This window comes from Falco rusticolus, chromosome Z (genome assembly GCF_015220075.1).
Source record: "Falco rusticolus isolate bFalRus1 chromosome Z, bFalRus1.pri, whole genome shotgun sequence".
Taxonomy (NCBI): Eukaryota; Metazoa; Chordata; class Aves; order Falconiformes; family Falconidae; genus Falco; species Falco rusticolus.
The window spans coordinates 62,092,471-62,114,484 of NC_051210.1; the positions used below are offsets into that span (position 1 = coordinate 62,092,471).

The 22,014-nt window shown below is 48.0% G+C and overlaps 1 protein-coding gene across 1 annotated transcript; it reads left to right on the plus strand.

Moving 5' to 3' along the window:
* Positions 1 to 4,296: 4,296 nt before the first annotated feature.
* On the plus strand, positions 4,297 to 7,501 carry HTR1A (5-hydroxytryptamine receptor 1A). The gene has a single exon (XM_037372667.1). The coding sequence runs from the start codon at positions 4,408 to 4,410 to the stop codon at positions 5,647 to 5,649; it is 1,242 nt and encodes a 413-aa protein (XP_037228564.1). The 5' UTR covers positions 4,297 to 4,407; the 3' UTR covers positions 5,650 to 7,501.
* Positions 7,502 to 22,014: the final 14,513 nt, after the last annotated feature.

The following is a 22,014-nucleotide window of genomic DNA, read 5'->3' on the forward strand; positions in this document are numbered from 1 at the left end:
CTAGATTATTGATCTAGTTCTAACTATCTAATGAAGAGGGAACAGAAATCTGACTGAATTCAGTGTGCAGCCATCAGAAACTGAATTAGCAGAGAGTGAATCCAGCTCTACAACTCCCAAAACCTGTAAAAGCCATGAAGCAGGACTGCTGCTTTGGCATGACTGGCACCAGAGCCAGCAGATCTTTCCAGGCCTGATATTGGGTGTCACTGTTCTGTGTTGGCAGAATTGGGAGTGTTAAGGAGCAGGGTGAGGGACATATCAGTACCTTGCAGGACCTAACTCAGCCCTGAAGCTGAGTTCTGTGCTGATGCTCTTATTTCTGTTAGACCCGAGATGATTCTTGCAGAGCTACTGGAATGTCTCAGCACTGCACGGCTAGCCAGCTCTGACCTGGCTGGGTGGGACTGCATGAAGAACTAGCCAAGCCACCTCCATGCCCCAAAAGGGAAGAAAACCCAAGCTGGCACAGGGGTGATCCAGAAGCTGGGAATTTAGGCTTCCTTACTGCACTGTTGCATTGAGTTTGTGGTGTATTGTTTCTGAGCAGACTCGTTGCAGGATTCAAGAGGGATTTTCCCCTCCCTTTTCATATACATGAGTTGGATGTGGGGGGCTTCACAAACTGGCCATAGCTAGATACAGGACATAGGGAACAGTTCTGCTACTGGTACCGAAGGTCACTTAGGTTTGGGGCTGGTACATCTTGTCCACAAAGTCAGGACTAAACAGATTGTCAGACTTGGACTCATTTTGATCCAGAGCAGTTTGGCTGGGAACTATACAGGTACAACACTAGAAATCGCCTTAAAGTTTTGTCCCATTCTTACAGCTTCTGGTCTTTCACAGTACAAAGTTTATAATTTGTTAAAGTACTGGGAAACATTTTGTGCTTTATGAAAGGTGGGAGCAGGTATCTTGAAGTGGGTATCACAGTGCAATGTGTGTGCTTGTGTGAAAGGGATGAGTTTCAATGATACAGTCACTTCAGCCTTGTAATTCTTGTTTGCTTTTCTGTATTTTAAAGTTAATAACTGTTCTTCCGAAGGTTTCAAACAAGCATGGAGTAGTGCTAATTCCTGTTGGCTATATTCCCAAGATGCCCAATGACAAAATTCAAGGTGGCAGTAGTTGGTGGATTGTCTCCTGGGACATCTTTCCTTCCACTGAAACTGTTAATTTCCTTAGCTCCCTAGTAAAGACTACTCATTTTGAAACCATTACTGGAATGTAATTTCTTGAATAACAAAAATGCTGTATTTTATTCTGGTGAATACTAAAAAACTACCCAAGACCCAAATCCTTTTCAAAGCAAAGTGTAATATGCAACCACGTGAACAAAATGCTGCAATCAAATTGTAGCATTTTAGTTGGACCCTGGCAAATAGACAATACAGTAATAATCCGAGATCATCAAGAATACATAGCTCTCCCCTTTTTGGAAATGTGTAAAATGAAATTACTCAGGAAAGCATCTTCTGACACAGTTGTTAATGCTTTTTCTTTTCATACTTACTGAGGAACGACTTGTTTGCTGCAGCTGTGTCATAACTGAATAACATTAATATTTTAGTTGGACTTTTAAAGGTTGTGCGATGTTAAGGTTTCATTTATTTTCAAGTCAGCTTGGATTTTGTGAGGATATGGCTTTCCTTAAAGAAATTCCCTAGGTGCTTTACCCAGGTTATCTAAAGACATTAGCACATCATTTAGTTGCTTGAAAGTTTAACTGGCTTTTTGCTCTTTAAATGCTTAGTAGGATTAAAAACACTATCACATCAAAAGAGTGAGTTTTCCCTTCATCTACATCTTTCACCTCCTACTCCCACCCTTTCCTCCACGGTTGCCTAAGTTGTTTCTCAATTTAATTCAGAGTGAAATGACTTTCAGTCCCTAAACAAAATTCAAAAAGCCGATTTAAAAGGTTTCCACTGAAAGTGGACCCTGTCGACTTTTCCGCACTGGAATTTCTCGGCAAAAAGTGTCTGGGATTGACTGCCCTTGACCGTGTCAGCGCAGAACACCTCTAGAAACAGTTCCTCCTAGAGCCCTTCGTGGACTCCTAAAACCCCCATTCCCCGTGGCTTTGAAACGCTAATTTCAGGCTAACCTAATTAGGCTAATGACTTGCCCATCACCGCAAGAAAGCTGGGAGAATCTCCTCGAGATTTCCCTGCCTCCCAGACTTGCACTTTCTTCGTTGCATCAGGCTGGCTGTAAACAACAAGAAGCACAAACTGATTTCGCTGAAGGTGAAAGGGTCCTGAAACAGGTTGGCTCAGAAGCCAACCGTGCCATACGTTTGAGAGGACATCAAAAAGAAAATAGGTTTTGGTAGTGAAGGAGCAAAGCATACTTAAATGCCGTTTACATTTTGCTTTGTCTGTGTCTCAGCAGTGTAAGCCTTCATTCAATAGGGCACCGATCCTCTAAGCGTTAGTGCCCGGCTGGCACCACGGGCAATGCAGGGGTTCAGCTCTGCTCTGCTTATCCAGCGCATCTCTGCGCCTTGCTGATTCTCAGTAAGGAATGCAAGCCTAGAGGCGGGGAAGTGCAGCCTGACCCCCTCTCGTAAAGAGGAACTGGCCGAAATCTGGCCAAATGTGCTGAAGTAGTAAACTCAGCTTTATTTTTAAATGTTGACTGAGAGAAGGTGAGGAAACTTGGGCGTTGCAAGCCAGGCTCTGTGATCTCAAGTTTGATTAAGTTAGAATCTGGCAAATCTTCCTGTTAAGCAATTACTTATTTGGCTTTCTGCGTTTTCTGAGCTTGCATGGCACAACTACAAAGCGGAGTGAAAGATCTCATACCATTAAAAATACTGAGACGCAAGACAGTAGAAAGCCTGCACAGAAGTTGTGTCAGAGGGCTTCCTTTCACGGACAGTTGGAGTTAAGCCTGTCAATAACACCACGGGTTGGTTTTTTGTTTTTTTTGTGTGTGTGTGTGTGTTTTCCTGGTTGTTTGTTGTTTTTTTTTTAATGACAGATGGTTCTCAGGTTTGTGATTGTTTGTTCTATTTACTGGATATTAACTGATTTGCTTATGATGTGTCAACCTGACACTCTTGTATTCAAGATTGTTCCCAGAGGTATTTTTCTCATTTCACTTGCAGACCTCAGCTTTTCTCCCTTCTGCTGTGGGGTGGGGTGGGGCTGTAATGCATTCCCCCCCCCCCCCCCCCCCTTCTGTTGTTGTTGCTGTTACTGTCTTGCGAGGACAGCGATTTCAACAGCGTGCTGCGCGGTAACCCCCGTCTCGGGAGGGCCGGGGACAAGGCCGTCCCTCGGCGGGGATCGGGACAGCGGGGACCAGCGCACCGGTGCGCAGCCCCCGACGGCAGCGACCGCGCTCCCCACGACGGGAAGCTGGGGCGAGGGCACGGGCCGTCACGGATGGGGACTCCACCGCGCCAGCACTCTCAAGGGACTGAGCGAGAGCCCTGCCCGGCACCGGGCTGCACGGCAATCTCTTCCGCGACACCCGTGCGACACTGTGATCCCTCTCGCCCGGCACCCGCGGCGGCATGGCTGATGCTGCCCCCCGGACGACCCCGGCAGCACCGGGCGGACAGGGGGCGAGGGGGCAGACCCAAAGAAAGTCCCGCCGGCCCCGTGGCGGCGGGTGCCCGGCCGACCTGCCCCCGGGCGCCGCGCCCTCGGGCCGCAGCCACCTGCCTGTAGGTGGCGATAAGCCCCCCCGGAGCCCCCCGGCACACCTCTGCGCCCCCCGCCCCAGCTGGTAATGCCTGGCTACGGAAAGCCTCCCCCTGCCTCGCACACCCCGCACCAGCTCCGGCGCCGGTCCCGAGGGGAAGCCCGCAGCCCCCGCTGCCCGAGGCGGAGGACATTTGGAGGGGGCGGGGATGGTGGGGAGTCGTGGTGGGTTTCTCTGCGGTGTCCCCACTGCGAGCAGGGGAGGGCGGAGAGTGACGGACCCCGGCGGCCGCTCCGCCGGCGGCGCTGGGAGACGATGGCGACCTAGCGAGACACCCCCCCCGCCCCGCGGAAGGGCGGGATGGAGGGGGGGGCGGAAAGGGAGGGGAAGGAGGGAGGGAAAGAGCGAGGGGAGAGCGGGGAGGTAGAGCAGGAAGGAGCGGCGCGGGAGAGCGGCGGAGCGAGGGGCAGCAGCTCGGCGAGCGGCGGAGTGAGAGCCGCCCCCACCGCCCGGGGCTGCGCGCTGGGCAGAGGCGGCGGGGATGGGCGGGCGCGGGGCGGCTCCGCCAGCCGCCGTCCTCCGAGCCTCAGCCGCCTCCCGCCGCGCTATATAGGGGAGGGAGGGGTGGCAGAGGGGGGGTACCCGTCGCGGCCAAAGCGCACGGGGCGGCGATGCCTCCTGCCAGGGGAGCGCACAAGTGACCGGCGCCTCTTCCCATGCCCGTCTCCTGAAGCCACCCCCCCTCCCGGCATGGATGTGGCCAACAACACTACCTCCCCAGAGCGCTCCCCCGAGGGGGCAGGCGGCCCCGGCTTCGCCGAGGTGACCCTGAGCTACCAGCTGCTCACCTCCCTGCTCCTGGGCACGCTCATCCTGTGCGCCGTGAGCGGCAACGCCTGCGTGATCGCGGCTATCGCCCTGGAGCGTTCCCTGCAAACCGTGGCCAACTATCTCATCGGCTCGCTAGCCGTCACCGACCTCATGGTGTCCGTGCTGGTGCTGCCCATGGCGGCCCTCTACCAGGTGCTGAACAAGTGGACGCTGGGGCAAGTCACCTGCGACATCTTCATCTCGCTGGACGTGCTGTGCTGCACCTCTTCCATCCTGCACCTGTGCGCCATCGCCTTGGACAGGTACTGGGCCATCACGGACCCCATCGACTATGTCAACAAGCGGACTCCCCGGCGGGCCGCCGTGCTTATCAGCCTGACCTGGCTCATCGGCTTCTTGATATCCATCCCGCCCATGCTGGGCTGGCGGACGCCCGAGGACCGCTCGGACCCCGACGCCTGCACCATCAGCAAGGACCACGGGTACACCATCTACTCCACATTCGGCGCCTTCTACATCCCGCTCCTCCTCATGCTGGTGCTTTACGGTCGCATCTTCAAGGCGGCCCGCTTCAGGATCCGCAAGACCGTCAAGAAGGCAGAGAAGAAGAAAATCGCCGACACCTGCCTCACACTCTCCCCGGCCGCCCTGCAGAAGAAAAGCAACGGGGAGCCCGGCAAGGGCTGGCGGCGGACTGTGGAGCCCAAGCCCGGTGCCTGTGTCAACGGCGCTGTGCGGCAGGGTGAGGACGGGGCCGCCCTGGAGATCATCGAGGTCCAGCGCTGCAACAGCTCCTCCAAGACTCACCTGCCGCTGCCCAGCGAGGCGTGCGGCTCCCCGCCGCCCCCTTCCTTCGAGACGCGCAACGAGAAGAACACGGAGGCCAAGCGGAGGATGGCTCTGTCCCGGGAGAGGAAGACTGTCAAGACCCTGGGGATCATTATGGGCACCTTCATCCTCTGCTGGCTGCCGTTCTTCATCGTGGCGCTGGTCCTGCCCTTCTGTGACAGTAAGTGCTACATGCCCGAGTGGCTGGGGGCAGTCATCAACTGGCTGGGCTACTCCAACTCCCTTCTCAACCCCATCATCTATGCCTATTTCAACAAAGACTTCCAAAGTGCTTTTAAGAAAATTATCAAGTGCAAATTTTGCAAGCAGTGAAGCCCACGCTCCTGGACGAGGCAGCGGGGGTCCTGCCACTCGCTCCACCCGCCTGGCCCCCGTCGCTGCGTGTTCCCCACCCCCCCCCCACCCCCCCCCGCCCAGCCCCTCTACAGCGCCGGCAGAAGGGCCCGGGGAGGGGGGGAGCGGGGGGGGGGGCGGGGGAAGCGGGTATCCGAGTCCCTCGCTCCCTCCGCCTGTCGGACAAGACCCGGGGGACAGGGCAGGGCTCCACCGGGGACGGCGGGCGAGCGCCTTGCCCTGCAGGGCGCCCCGGCCGCCCTCGCCTGGCCCCCCCGGCGCTCCGCTGCCGGGCGCCGGCGCTCCTGCCTCTCTCCATCCTTCTCCTTCATCGTTCTGGGTAGACTTAGGGTTTGCAAGTCGTTGCTTGTGGTCGCTGGAAACCACAGTGTCTGCCCGAGTAGCATCGGTAAAAATAAACCACCCTATGCAGAAAACCGGCGTATTGGGGATCTTTCTTGGATTTGCGAGGAGACGGCGGGGAGCTGAGAGTCCGCAGTGTGAGGCTGAAGGCCGCTTCCCGAGCGGAGGAAGGGGCGTCGGGCTCGTCGCTTCCCGGGCTGTGAAACCACCAAGTGGATTTTCTTAGGGGAAAACCGACTATATTTTGTAGCCTTGCAGGGTACTTACACTTACGTCTTGTGTTACGTGTGCCTAACAGCCCTCCTGCTATGCTGGGACCTTCCAGTTCACAGAGCTTCGCTTCCTTACAGCGCAGGGAGGTGATGTGATGGGGCTTAAACGCCAACCGCAGGCCTCATTTGTACGCTGATTTTTATTTTTTTTAAAATGCCTTTGACCGAAAGTTTCCCACCGAGGAAAGGTTTGGCGCTGTGCGACTGTCCCTGAGTTCACCGCGCACGAAGGATCACAGGGAGTTTAAGCAGCCTCAGAAGCTACGTTTCTTTTTTTGTTTGTTTGTTTTGTTCTGTTTTGGGATTTGTTTGTTTTGGTTTGGTTTTTTTAAGCCTCTTTAAAGTTTCTCCGGAGACGCTTGCGGTTGCTCCGGAGGCAGCCACCTGCGGCACATTTTGCTCGGGGGAAAAAAAAACAAAACCAAAAACAACCCACCAACAAACAAGAACAAAATGAACCAAACCGATCAACCAAACCATTGCCATGTGCTCCGTGGCAGTAGGGGAGGGGCCGAGAGCATCCTCCGGCGGCAGCCGCGGATGGCGAAGGCGGCACATCGGCACAGGCTGGGACGGGGCAGAGCCTCCTTCTCCCGGGACAGCCCCGGCGGGGGCAAGCACGACCCTCCCCACAAGCTGAGAGCTACGGCCAGAAGCAAGCGGTGTCACTGCCATGCCAAGGGCAGGGAGACCCAAGCCTGGCCTGGCTGGTCCCCGCGGTGGCCGCGCCAGCCTCTCCCCGCAGAGGGTCCCCCCCCTCCCGTCAATCCTAGCTGCTTGGCTCCAGGAAACCCGGCGTGCTTCCCCCTCCCCGCCTGGCCCGGGGCTGGAGCAGGACAGCAGGACACCTTGCCGGCCGCACACACCTCTGCCCGCCCCGCCTCTCTCCTGCCGTGCCCCGGGCTCTCCCGCCAGCCGCGGCCGGGCGCTGGGACCGCTCCCGGGCGGCGCCGGGTCGAGTACCGGCACCGGGCAGGCTGCGGCGTACCTTTGCGATGGGCTGCCTGAAATGAATGCTTGACCAAATATATACATATTATATATATATTTTTCCTGTTTATTTTTGTGTAATCTGTGTTACCTGTAGGTAAAAGGGAATGTTAAATCTGTGCGTCACGTGAATGTAAGTGTCCAGTCATTTCTGAACTTCAACCGCTTCCATTAAATGACAGTAGTGCATTTAACAGCGTCAGATATATAGCTGATTGTCTGAAAATCTTATTTGACCTCATTTTCGCAATTAAAGTGATCTTTGATCTTACCTCCGGTTTGATCACTCCTAACCACGTGCGTCCTGTCCTAGATATTCCTTAAGTGCCGGAGTGTCAGAGGAGTCAGCCTGCAGCAATTCGGGAGCCGAAGATTCTCCCGAGTGCGGGGGTAACCCGGCTTTGGGAGCCCCACCGCGGGAGTGCGGGCTGGGCAGAGCCGCTGGGCGCCCCGGGGCGGGTGCGGGAGCGGGTGCGGCAGCGGGAGCGGATGCGGGTGCGGGAGCGGGTGCGGGTGCGGGAGCGGGTGCGGGTGCGGGAGCGGGTGCGGGTGCGGGAGCGGGGGGCCGCGCCGCCAGGGCACAGCGCGCCTCGGTGCGGCGGGAGAGCCGCCCTGCAGCGGGTTCGCTCCGCTCGCCGCCTCCTCCCCCGGGTCCGGCCGATTCCTGCCGGTGCGTTTCTGCACGTTTTGCCCGTTTCCCCTCCCCGCCCCCATGGCAAACATTCCCGCAAACTCCTCCGTAGCGATGCCAGCTGGGAATGCGCGGCCGCCCTCTGCTCCGCACGACAGAGCGCGCAAGGTCTCTCCCTCCGCCCCGGGGACTGAGGCCCCACTGCGACTCCGCCGAGACCCCCGGGACCTCGAGGCAGGGCTCACCCGGAGCCGCACCAGGCAGGGCAGCAAGAGGGGTGCAACTCCTGTGCCCTCTGCCTGCCGCCCGCGCGCTGCGGGGCGAGGGATGGCGGGGGCACGGGCACGGCCCTCAACCCGCAGCGAGGGCTGCAAGGTGCCCCAGCCGCCCGGTGCCGCTGCCGCTGGGGCGGGGTGAGCGCCGCAGCTTGGGAGCCCTTGTCGCTCCGGCTGGCACAGGGCGGCGGGGCGCCTCGTCCCGTCCAGCTCCGCCGCCTGCCCCCCCGCCCGCCCCTTGCTCGGACAGAGGCGGGTCGCGGCCCCGCACCTCCGCTGCCCCCGGGCGGAGGGTCCGCGGGAGCGGCGAGGGCACCGGCGCCTCCGCGCCCGCCACCGCCAGCCTCGCTGCCTCTTCCCGGCGGGGAAAAGAGCCCCGCGGCTCCAGGACGGACCCGGCGGCGCCCACGGCTCCCACCGCACCCCCCGGGCCGCTCCCCGGGCCGCCCCCTGCACGGGACCATCGCCCCGGCCCTCCGTGGGGAGGGTGTTTTGCCGAACGGTTTTACATTCCCCCTGTCGTCTCTTCTTTTCCCTCCTTTGTGTTAGATTTTCTAACGTGGAGGAAACGCATTGCTTTAAAAGATGGGGCTTTTCGTTTCTGCGCTGTAGTTTTCATATTCTTAATTTCATTTCCACTAAAATTAAAAAACCGAAAAAATACCACCTAAACAGAGGATTTAGTGTTTTTTAAAGAGATAAATCAATTCTGCATTAAATCAACATTTGTGGTTGGTTGCAGTATTGTATTTGCTCCACTAACGAGCAACCTCCTCACAGTTTAGAGAACTTCATTTCAGTTTTAAAGGACGCATGGAAGCTCAAGCAATGAATAAAGAGAAATATAAGTAGAAAGCAGAAAGTTTTATGTTTTAAACAGAGCTGCAGAAAATTAAGTTTTAACAACTTGGAGTCGATTGTGAATACCAAAGATGGGCATAGATGTAAAAGGCTTTAGCCTTTTCTTCCTTTAAAAATGCTGCTTTAGAGTGCTGTAAAATGAGAAAAAGGTTTCATAACTGGATTTTCTGTGCTCTGTGGCTCGAGTCCAGGCTGAATTTGGGTCTGTATCACATATCTCACAAGAAGTACTTGCAGAGCAATCTGAGTGTGCTTACACTGGCCAATTGTACTTATGGTTGGGGCTGGGGAGATGAAGGGGTGGGAAAAAGGGGAAGACATGCTGGCATAATCTATATTGGATCAAACTGCAAAATGGATTTTGTGACGATGCAGTTTCATTTATTTAAATAGAAATGTTCCCCATAAAATGTTTGACTCCCTACTTTTCCATGACGTTCCCATCCTGACAGAAACATGCTGTAAGTCTGGTAGAAAGAACAACAAAAGCCCCCAAACAAATGTTCCCCAGTCTCCTCATAGTTAAAAACCTAGTCTTCAGAATCTTTTCTGAATGTTTGCCTTTTCAAACATTGCTCAGGGCAACACTATGAATCTTAGTCTAAAACACATAACCAAGAAATTAATCCCTCAGAGGGAAGAAACGGAAAAGGATGCTGGGAGTGAATTTCTGTTTCATAGCTGCTCAAAGAAGCACTTTTAACAGTATGGGTGACTATTACCTCTTTGGATATGGCTGGATATATCCACAATGGCATGTAGCTTGCCAATATTCCTGGTGGGGCTCTACAAAACCTAAAACCAATAATAACTCTCACACTTTCAAAAAATACAGTTTCTTCTGTATTTCTGGATCTCAGCTGGGGTCATCCTGCTTGGGTATACGTTGCTGTGAGCCTCACCTTATCTTGCTGCCTATAGCTGAGCTCCTGTTCTCTCTGAGTAGCCAGTATGACTTCTAGCGACAAAAAGCGGCAAATCTGTAGCATGAAATTCCTTCTGCTGGACTGGAAGCACAAAACTTTTGGTGCATGATCCTTTCCGTAGCAAGAATGGAGTCTAAACTATTTTACTTAATGGGGTGACTCCTTGTCATGGTTTAACTAGAGCTGGCAACAAGCACCATGCAGCTGCTCGCTTACTGCCTCCCCCTCCCCGAGGGGTGGGGAGGAGAATCGAAAGGGAATGTAAAACGAGAGGTGGGATAAAAACAATTTAATAATTTAAACAGAAAAAAAGGAAAGAACAATAATAACAATAACAACAACAACAACAAGAATAATAATAGTTATAATGGAAAAGGTGGAGGAAAGGATAAAATTCGAAGGGAAAGGGACAAAGAAAGAAAAGTGATGCACAGTACAACTGCTCTCCACCTGCTGACTGATGCCCAGCCAGTCTTTGAGCAAAGATCCACAGGCCCAAGCTAACCTCCCAAGTTTATACACCAAGCATGATGTCCCATGGCATGGAATACCTATTTATATTTGCTAGCTCAGGTCAGCTGAGCTGGCTGCCTCCCCTCCCAATTCCTTGTGCTCCTTCAGCTCTCTGGCTGGCAAGGCCTGAGAAACTGAAAAGTCCGGGACTTAGTGTAAACATTACCTAAGAACAACTAAAAACTGTGTTACCAACACTGTTCCCACATTGGAGCCAAAACACAGCACTGTACTAGCTACTAAGAAGAACACGAATTCCATCCCAGCCAAAAGCAGGACACTCCTTGATTTGGGCAGTGGGTGACAGAAGATTTGTTGGTGTTTTCATACCTCTCTCGATTAAGAGAAAGGGCAAATGCTCAGGTGCACAGAGAACTGGAGACTCAACCCTTACAAACACTTACAAGCAGCTACAAATCCCAGCCTTGCAGATGTCTTGGCCAAGTTAGTGTGGCAGGCTGTCAGCATTGTCCTGCAGAATGTAGATGAGGGATGAGAAACAGATGGATTATAAAATATTTTAGAAATTACTAAACCTGAACAAAATTTGATAGGACTACCGGGGAGAGAGAGAGAGAGAGAGAGAGAGAGAGAAAGGCACATAACTATCCAGATGGTTCCCAGAAGCTTCACAGACCTGTTGAAAATAGTGAGGGTCTCATAAAGGAAAACCAATATTCTTACAAGCAAACAAACAAACAGACAGACAAACAAATGAAAAAGGCACAGGGATGTTGTAATGAAAATGCTGGCCACACAAGCAGAGACCAGTATCTGCTCCTGCTGTAACAGCATCTTGTTTTATTGTTTGTACTAAACAGCACTTGAAACACTTCTGTGATTAGGCAGAGTCAATACGATCCTGTCAAATCGACTTTCACATTTCTGAGATATTTACACCCAGTCTGCTGAACCCTAACTTACGGAAGCCATGAGGGTGATGTGAGCTAAAGGTGTTATCTGTGGCCTATTTTAACTTGCATCTTGTTCCTGGTTCTTGGCATTCCGACTGTGGTTGGTTTGATGGGTGGACACAGGCCTAAGGGGTTTTGTACATGATGGACTGGAGGGAATGCTGTGCAGCATATGCTATACCATTTCACATATATCCCCACAAGGGATTGTCATGTGCAATCCAATCTTTAAACTGAAATCTGCTTTGTAGGATGAAGCTGGCTTACACTGTAGTCTTTTGTTCAAATGGCTAAGAAGCAAAACATCATTTTTCAGTTTGATATCTAAGTGCCTGGTTATGATTTTAAACTATCCAGTGAGAAAAGAAAACAGATGTAGTGGTCCTCTGCTTGGACTGCTATGGTCCAAGCATAAATCTTTTGAACCAAAGTGAGTTGTGAAATATTTGGGAATCTATTAAATTTTACATTTAAACATTATGTCCTTGAAGTTAAGATCTTAGTAGACATTAATTTCTAGGTGGGCTTTGGAAGAATGCTGCCAGGTGAAGTGAAGGTGGCTTGGATTTGGAGACAGCCACCTGAAACATCAGATGCAGCACCCGGACCACGCTCAGAGGTGTTGCCTGGACTCAGGTTTGGCTGGCTGCCTGTCATCCAGCTACTGATCTCAGGCTGGGTTGTGGAAAAGTCATGTCTAGTGCAGATGAAATACCAGGCTGGGTGTCGCCTTCAAACTGGTGACCCTTTGACTTCCATCCTATTTCAGCCTCCTTCTCTAGCTTCTCATATATGGTGAATAACATGGGCAATTCACGCGTGGGACTATGCTGGCAAAGGCCCTGGGGGAGAGCTGCCAGTCAAAAGTCTTTGGGGTTTGCCCTGGAGGAGTTTTTTGGCACTAGTCAAGAAAGGAGCAGCCAGAAGGTGAAAGCATTCAGGACAGACTGCTTTCAGAGAGGAGACTTGACATTGAAAAGCAGTCCATAACTCAGGGACTGGCTGTACATTGGTCAGTGGGTGGTGAGCAACTGTATTGTGTATCAATTTTTTTCCCTTGAGTTTTATTTCTTTTTCTCTTTTTGTTATCTCCCTTTTCTTCTTCTCTGTCTTCTTCTTTGTCTTCTTCTTCTCCTTCTTCTCCCCTTCTTTTTATTCATCATCATCGGCATAGTTATCATTATTACTACTATTACAATTACTACTACATTTTACTTTATTTCCAATATTGAACTGTTCTTATCCCAATTTACAGGTTTTATCTTTTTCTGAGTCTCCTCCCCATCCCACCAAGGGAGGCAGAGAGTGAGCGAGTGGCTGCATGGTACTTAGTCGTCAGCTGGGGTTGAACTGTAACAGTCCTTTCTGGTGCTCCAAGTGGAGCACTAAGGGTTAACAACAGATCTGACCAGAGTGAGTTAAATCAAACTTGTTATAAGCATCCATTGTATTGGTTTAATAGTTGCTGGTCACAATGCTGATTTATTTGCTCTCAGAGTTGTTGCGCTTGCTCAGAGTTGCGTTATGTCACACCTCACTTGCTGTATGTGTTCACTGTTTTGGTATTTATCACCCTTGGGGTTGGGGCTAAGGTTCTCTTTTTGTTGTAATTTGTAATACTGGCTTGTGATATGACAGAATTGCTGATCAGAAACTAATCTGATACGTGTAGTCTGTCCTGTCACCTCTGTACTTTGGGAGTCATCTAATGGGAACTGTTAATGATGACACATTTTGTCTTTTCTCCTCAGAGAGCCAATATATGGAGGAGAAATCCTCCCACACCTTTCCCTTCCCCACCAGGTGAATTAGAGTAACATTTGAGAATTTTGAAAATTTGAAATATCCTTGGGATGTTGAAACTAGCATGGTCTTATTGCTAGGAATGCTGAGTGTGTTCCAGGTCTTGCTTAATGTCAAACAACTGTTGAATAATACTACACAGAGTTCTGCCCCAAAGCTGGGTAGTTATGAGTGACAGGGTGTGTGGGATGGTATGGGAAAGTACCTAGGAGAGTGGGCACCTCCAGTGTTTTGGAACTTTACCCTTGAACACATGCAGAATCTGGAAAACTAGTAAAGTATTTGGAAGAAGTATGCTGTCACCTTTGCAATTTCAGAGTCACAAATCATTGCAGTGTGCTGGGACTTGGTTCATTCGGTACCCTCCAGAGGAAGACAAAGTCTCTGGATCTGATGGCAAAGTGACAGACACTGCGACAGCTCCAACCCCAGTGACAGACACTGCAGCTGCACCACAGAACCAACCCATGCTGGGGTCAGTCACCCCTATATGCAAGAAGAAATGGACATGATAGACAGCTCATTTGGTAAAGGAGGATGAAGCAGGGCCATCAGAGGGACAGGAGGAAGAGGCAGAACAAGAGGTAACCACTTGATTCCCAATCCCTGAGTGAGTTGAGGGATATGTGAAAAGATCTCAGCTGTTACCAAGGTGAGCACATTATCACCTGGCTTCTTTGATGCTGGCATAATGTGGCTAGTAGCCTGGAATTAGAGGGTAGGGAAGCCAAGCAGCTGGGATCATTCTCTAGGGAAGTGGGCAAGGTGTTGGTGATTGAAAGGGGGACACAAGTTCTCAGCCTCTGGACATGACTCCTGTCAAGAATGAAGGAAATTTATTCCTTCAGGGAAGATATATGTCGCCCAGGCAATTGGACTGCTGTGGAAAGAGGTACCCAGTACCTGAGGGAATCAGTCGTGCTAGAGATGATTTATTATCACCTGAAAAATGCTCAGTCAGCCACAGATCCAGACAAAGTCCAATGCAGGTGAGAAGTGGCAGAAATTTGTATGGAGCACACCATTGTTTCATGCCAACTCATTGGCAGTAATGACCCGGAGAGATGAAGAGGCACTGAGCATGGATGAATTAGCTTGCCAGCTCTGGCAATATGAAGAAAATCTCTCTTCCTCCTTACAGACTTCTGCCTTGGCTGTGGAAAAACTGTCTGAAAGGTGTGAAAAACTGTTTCAGGAGTTCCAGCAACAAAAGGAGGATAGGTCCTACTCCCCATCTGTATGGTCCAGTATCTTAGGTATTGACAGTAAAGTGTACTTCTGGTCAAGAGAGATGATATAGAAAGTATACACCACAGGGTACCTTGTGGTTTTACTTGTGGGACCACAGACAGGACATGAGGAAGTGGGATGGGAAACCTATCTTGACCCTAGAGGCACGGGTACGTGACTTGCAAGGAAAAGCAGTCGCAAATGGGGGTACTTCCAGGAAGGCTGCTGCTCTAGTCTCCACTGGGCAGTTTCCCATGCAGAGTGGAAGGTATGATCTGACTCCTATGGAAAGGAATTCTAATCTATTTTAACTAGAATCTAAGTGAGGAATCCTATGCTCAGGTCTAGAGGGAGCCTGCCTCCAGCCAGGTCGAGGACAGGGATAACCGAGTTTACTGGACTCTGTGGGTCACATGGCCTGGCACATCTGACCCACAGAGTCAGGCTTTAGCAGGTACAGGTGCACAGTGTACCTCCCAACAAGAAGCTGGGAGGGGACACAGCCAGGACAGCTGACCCAAACTGACCGTACCAGCATATAAACTGGGGGAGTTGGACAGGGGTATAGATCACTGATCGGGGACTGGCATTGGTCAGTGTGTGGTGAGCAACTGTATTGTGCATCACTTTTGTTTTGTTTTCTTTTTTTTTTCTTCTTGAGTTTTATTTCTCTTTCTCTTTTTGTTATCTCCCTTTTCATTTCTATTTCTATTTCTATTTCTATTTCTATTTCTATTTCTATTTCTATTTCTATTTCTATTTCTATTTCTATTTCTATTTCTATTTCTATTTCTATTTCTATTTCTATTTCTATTTCTATTTCTATTTCTATTTCTATTTCTATTTCTATTTCTATTTCTATTTCTATTTCTATTTCTATTTCTATTTCTATTTCTATTTCTATTTCTATTTCTATTTCTATTTCTATTTCTATTTCTATTATTATTATTGTAATATTTTACTTTATTTCAATTATTAAACTGTTCTTATCTCAACTCACAGGCTTTAACTTTTCCCTGTTCTTCTCCCTATCCCACTGGGTGGGGAGGGGAGGCAGGGAGCAGGGAGTGAGTGCGTGACTGCGTGGTACTTAGTTGTTCGCTGGGTTTAAACCACAACAGCCTAATACCCTGTTTTAGCCACCTTATGTGCAAGGGAAGAAAGATCCGGGGAGGGGGGAAGGGGGAAGACAGGAAACTTATTGAATAAAGTCTGTCCCTTGAAGAATACTGCTGTCTTCAGAACAATTGCAGAAGACATGAATTTAGTTTATTATGTCTTGAGCCTGTCAATATGCTACCTTATTTTGTCATAGTTCAGTCTACACGCATTTAATCAAAACACATACAGGTCAAAGAGGCAATTTTCCCCAATGTACTTCAAGTACAGATAGTATTGTGAAAATCCTTGGGCTAGTTGCCTGAAAATGCATTTTCAGTAATCTTCAGAATTTATTTCCCTCCTTTCCTGTGGGCAAATCAGCCAGTTGCTCAAAACTGCTGGGTAAAAAGTTCTTTAGTTTTTCAAAATTAATACACTGAAATTACTATGAGATCTGCTTTTGAAGCCTCATTTTCTTCTGCAATTCTGTAAAACTTACAAAAAAAATCTGATTTGCATTCTGGTTAGGCTTCAGCAAGGGAAACAGAGGGTCACAAGCACTGTCTGTGTCTCCATCAACCCCCTTACATTGATGTGGCTTTATTTAGTAGCAACAGGCAAAATGATGCTTCCTTATGGAATTTAAGTAAATCTGTGTGGAATGTTTTTGAGAGTGTGTTAAGTTTCCACAGCATCACAAGAGAATGTGATCTATTGTAAAAGGTCACTGTAACAATATTAAAAGTATATTGAAGTTATTAAAATGAAACACAGGTAACGTCTTACCTAGATTTAATCGTCTCCTTTATGAACCACTCAGTGGAGAAAAGTGTTTCAAGCAATTCAAAGTATCAGCTGCGTTTAGTGACAGTTTTATAGACACAGTTTATATCCTGTAATACATTGCTAATATTGACTTTGTGAAATTATGTAAAATAGTCATGTAAAAGGCACTACCCACGTTCAGATTTGAAATAATTTACCAGTTACAGAATTTTACAATATCTCATTAAAAACATCATGTATTTTATACAAAAGTCGTGTTTTGGCTAAACTGTTTTCTCCCCATCAAATTACTGCCCAGCACAAGAGTTCCTGAGGTAGCAGTGCTGTTTACAGGAAGGCTGAGCACTTTTACGTGTGCCTCTCCACTGCCCACCCCTGAAGTGTGCAGGGGCTCTGCACCTGCCTTTGCAGGGTTATCACCTTAGGCATGGGCAGCTGCCCCAGAGACCTGCTCTGGGAGCACAGTTTCTTGTCCAGGTCCCAGCTTCCAGCAGGGTACTGCAGTACTTAACCTCTGCTAAGCATTGGTGGTGTGATGCTGACCACAGAAAACTGCATCAATCCCACAGTGAAGTAAGAGATTTACATTTCTGGACATGTAATAAGTGACAGTGTTGATGAAAAGCATGTGAAGAATAAATAGATAAATTACATTCGGAATTGAAGTCTTTCATAAATAAAAAATTAGTTGGACCTGTTTTTACAAATTTTTTATTTAGTTGTGATGTCCAAATCAGTCTTGTGCTGCCCTAGGAAACATTACTAGGTTGCTGAAGACAAATGTGGTAACTTGCTAAAATGGGAAGCTAGCAGTGGATTGTGGGGTAATCAGAAATGCACTTGCATGGCAACAAGTAGAGAACTTCAGTAGCCTTCTGCTATGTCACATAGACCTCTTTTTACTTCACTGAAATACCTGAAGTCCTGATTATGACTCACCTTCCCAGTTTGGAAACTTTTTAATTTTCAGTAGCTATATTTTACCAAAAAAGGAGAATCAAAGGATGCTGATACATACCTTGGAAGAAGAAACAATTACATTTCATTCTATGAACTTTCTGCAGATTTTGATAAATAGAAAGGGGGGAAAAAAAAAAGGCAATGTAATTTCACTCGTAATTCAGTCAACTTTTACTGCTGTGTTTCAAAAAGTAAGGATGGTTATAGTCAGCACTGTCCTTGCACGGAAAATTTCCTGTTTATTGAGCAATTGAATTTTTCCTTTCCTTTCCTGGGTAGATTTTAGGATTTATTGTATGCAGAAGATTAGTAGCTGTAATAGTAATATGAAAAAGTATAATAGAGTAGATTATGATAGAGCAAAATAATTCACATATACAATCTCCAGTAGAAGTCTTTACAATCAGAATAAAGATTTGCATTTTTTCCCCTTTTGTTGGATTTGTAAAATGTTCTTGTAGAGTTTTACCATTTTAGTCTTGTGTCATAAAATAGCCTGATAAATCTACAGTTCTAAAGCCAGTTATTATGGTTATCATTCTGGAAGGCTACTGGGTTTTGGCATCACTGCTTATGAATAGGGATAGTAGTTGCTGTAATGCAAAATTTGTCAGTAAGATTATATACTACATACTGCTTATTATAAACCTGACTGGCTATATCTTCTTTTGGATGTCATTCCCCAGGAAAGTGTGCACAAACACGCCAGCCTCTCCAAAGGATTTAGCATTGCCTTTGTTGTATTAGAGCCCCAAAGAAAGCATTTTAATTTAAAGAGTTTGCATCTGAAACCAAGCACGTTGGATTTTTCCCAGAGTGCAGCTCATCATTATACTCATGGTTGCTGCATTCTAGGTGAGAGTGTCCTGATCTTGAGCTCGAGGGACTGATAGCTGCACAGCTGGCAGCTCTTCTCCTGCAAGGTGAATTTTAAATAAAACCAGAATGTAAGAGCTGTTCAGCTTAGTAGCTGAAGTGCTACTAGCATTGAAGATTGCAAAGATCAATATTAGGATGCACCTACCGTGTGCTGCTAAATGGAAGAGGAAGTGAGAAAACAAAGAGTTTCTCCTTCCTTGCAACTTCATCCTTCTTTTGCTGAGGAAGCAGGTAAAAAAAGCAAAAGAAGGATCATGTCAGAGGAAGCCTGAATTTGAAATCTAAAAGTAGCTACTTCTGTTGTATATTGAAGTTGTAATTTGAAATTTTAAAATATACATTTAATTCAGGTGGTTTTGTTGAAAAAAATATTTGTATTACTTAAAACATAGCCAGTTCTAATCAAGTTATTACTTCATCAGATGCGTGGTAGCACTTTGAGGCCTGTTGGTGAAGGGTGTTTGTGCTGTGGGGCTGGTTAGACATTCATTAGAAGGCAGTCAGGAGGGCAAAAGACCTGCAGCAGTTCCAGTAGAAAATGGGTTTTAGCTTGAACTTACTTGAAAGCCTAGAAGACTGATAAAAAGAGTGTTGCTCCTGAAGCTTGAAGATACGCTTGTGATCAGAATTACAAGGCACTGCAAGCAAGTCATATTTAATCCTTTGATACCAGCAATGGCCCGGACAGTCCATACAGCCTTATTCCTTTCTATTTGCCCATCAAAATAGGAAAATTGGCAGCAGTCACAATTCCTCTGGGTTTTTTTTTTTCTTTGGCTCTGTGTGTGTATGTGTGCAGAGCAGCAGGAAGGAATGCAGAAGAATATCAATACTTAATCCCTATCCCAGCCAGACAAAATTTAAATCAAAAAATATATTGCAGCAGGATGAAATCCAAATGTTAAACAAACTTGGGATACAGTCAGTCTCTGGAAGAAGAATGAGGAGGTGTAGGGAACTCCCTTATTGCACTCAGCGCTTAGCATTAGATAAGTAAGCATTTATCAAACACATCAGTCATGCTGGCATTTTTAAAAATCAGATAGAATTGTTTTAAAAAAAATGTTTTGACAGTGTCCTTCTACTGTTGGTTTTATATGTTAAGGATATAACTTTATAAAAATTGGGAAGTTAATCATAAAACATGTCTCAATAATGATGCCCGAGGCAAAATGCCTGTGGCTCAGTCCACTTCTAGATATAAAAATTTGTATGCAAGAATTTTTGGTGAGAATTCCTAGGGGTCAAGATGGAGCAGGACACACAGGAAAAATGGCCCCACATCCTTCTCCTAGAGCAAAATCTTTCATCTTAACATTTGTGGCCATCATGATTGGCAGAAGGTTTAAAATACCAGGAGGAAGGCTGTTCTTACTCTGTTGCTAAATGTTAGGAAAGGAATTATCCAGATGCAGTGCCCAACCTCAGACAAGAGAGAGTCAGAGTTCAGTTAAGTGTTGAATGATGACCTGGAGCTGGGCTAGCTGCCTACAGTGAACCAGGGCTCTGTGGCTCTTCAGGTTCCTCTCTCTACTTGTCAGCCTCATCCTGGTAACCTGTTTTACACAGCTATTTCTCCCAACAAACCTGGGCTATCTCTCAATCACCATATTGGTCAAAAGGAAGCATTGTAAAATAATACACATTTATACCTATATCTGTATCTATATCTATACCTACAACTGCATTTCAGCTAATGGTGTACGGCAATTGTTATAGAATTGCACACTTTGTTTCACTGTAGGTATGATGCCCTGCAGGTTGAAACACATCCCTTGAGATGAATTATTTTTATCTAGAGCTGGATCCAGTTAATCTTTTCATAGAATCATAGAATAGTTTGGGTTGGAAGGGACCTCTAAAGGCCACTGAGTCCAATCCCTCTGCAATGAGCAGGGACATGTTCAACAAGATCAGGTTGCTCAGAGCCCCATCCAGCCTGACCTGCAGTGTTTCCAGGGATGGGGCATTTACTACCTCTCGGGGCAACCTGTGCCTGTGCCTCACCACTCTCATCCTAACAAAATCTCTTCCTTCCGTCTAGTCTGAATCTACACACTTTCAGTTTACAACCATTAGCCTTTGACCTGTCCCAACAGGCCCTACTAAAAAGTTTGTCCCCGTCTTTCTTACAAGCTCCCTTTAAGCACTGAAAGTCTACAATAAGGTCTCCCTGAAACCTTCTCTTCTGCATCCTGAACTACCCCCAACTCTCCCAGCCTTTCTTCACAGGAGAGGTGTTCCATCCCCCTGATCATTTTTACGGCCTTCCTCTGGTCCTGCTCCAGCAGGTCCTCGTCCATGAGCTGTGCTGAGGACTCCAGAGCTGGACACAGTACTCCAGGTGGGGTCTCACCAGAGTGGAGTAGAAGGGTAGAATCACCTCCCTCAACCTGCTGGCCATGCTTCTTTTGATCCAGAGCAGGATATGTTTGGCCTTCTGGGCTGCAAGCACACATTGCTGGCTCACACCCAGCTTTTCATCTACCAGTACCCCTAAGTCCTTCTCCTCAGAGCTGCTCTCAATCCCTTCATCCCCCAGACTGTACTGATAACAGGTGTTGCTGTAACCCAGGTGCAGGACCTTGCACTTGGCGTTGCTAAACCTCCTGAAGGTTCACATAAGATTACTGCTTGAGCTTGTCCAGGTCCTTCTGGATGGTATCTTATCCCTCAAGTGTGTCAACTGCACCACTCAGATTGGTGTCATCTACAGACTGGCAGAATGAAGGCTTATGACTGCAAAACTTGGCAGACAGGCAGTCAGACCACATTAATTCAAATAGGTTCAATATAACGTTGGCTGAACTACATGGCTACCTGTACTCCAGCAGATGCAGACCCTGATGAATGTGCTACATTGCCCGGCTTTGAAGTCTTACACTTTTAGTATAAAACTGCTGTAACTGCAAATTGTACAAGTCAGATGACGAATCTGAGGGAGGTGTCTGAAAAAGAAACAGCCAAGGGGAGTATTTTTCCACCTAGAATGGCAGCTGAATGTAGACCTTGCTAGGTGGTAGTTTATCATTTCTTTGCTTGGGAAATCAAGGCACCATGTTCAGGTAGCTGCTTCACATTGCTGTATCTAGATTTACTCTAGTGACTTGCAGCTACATAATTTAAAGGCTTAGCATTAATTTAAACCTCTATGTCCCCCAGTTTTAATCCTTGGTAAGGCTGATTTACAGTTCAGTGAAGTTCCATTGTATGGGATTTGCAGCACCATGTAACTGGGAGTGATTTGCAAGCAGCTTTCATTATACAGGAGGGCTGGTAAATGCCCCAGCAGTGTTTTCTCCATGAACGCTTTGTGAAATCTGGGTTCTCTGATGCTATGGTGTATCAAAAGTTCCCTCCTATAAAAATCTAAGAGAGGTCAGTTAAAATAGGCCACTTCAGTGAAAGCTGGTCAGGGCGCAGGTGCCTTCATCTATGTTTTACTATTTGCACCTTTGGGGTGGAGAGGTGATTTCCAGAGCAGGTGTGTATGGAAACTGAGAAGCTATAGTACTTGCTTTCCTTCTGCACTTTCAAACAGTGGTTGAAGTGGAGATATGCATATTACTGGTAAGTAAAGTTAAACTGGTCATTATGAACAAATTACAGAGAATTTTTCAGTTCTTTTTTCTGCTCACAAGCTATTAATGAACATACTCTGTGCAATTTTGACACCCATCTCTTTCTGGTCTCATAACATTGCCACTGGATTTGGAAAGTCACATTGCACACATTCTCCTAAGCATTTGGTGAACATATTCTGGTTTTGGGTGTTCATGAACACTGGCATTGCCCATCTCCAGTTCTTCATCTGTGGGTGCAGCTGATCGCCCATGTCAC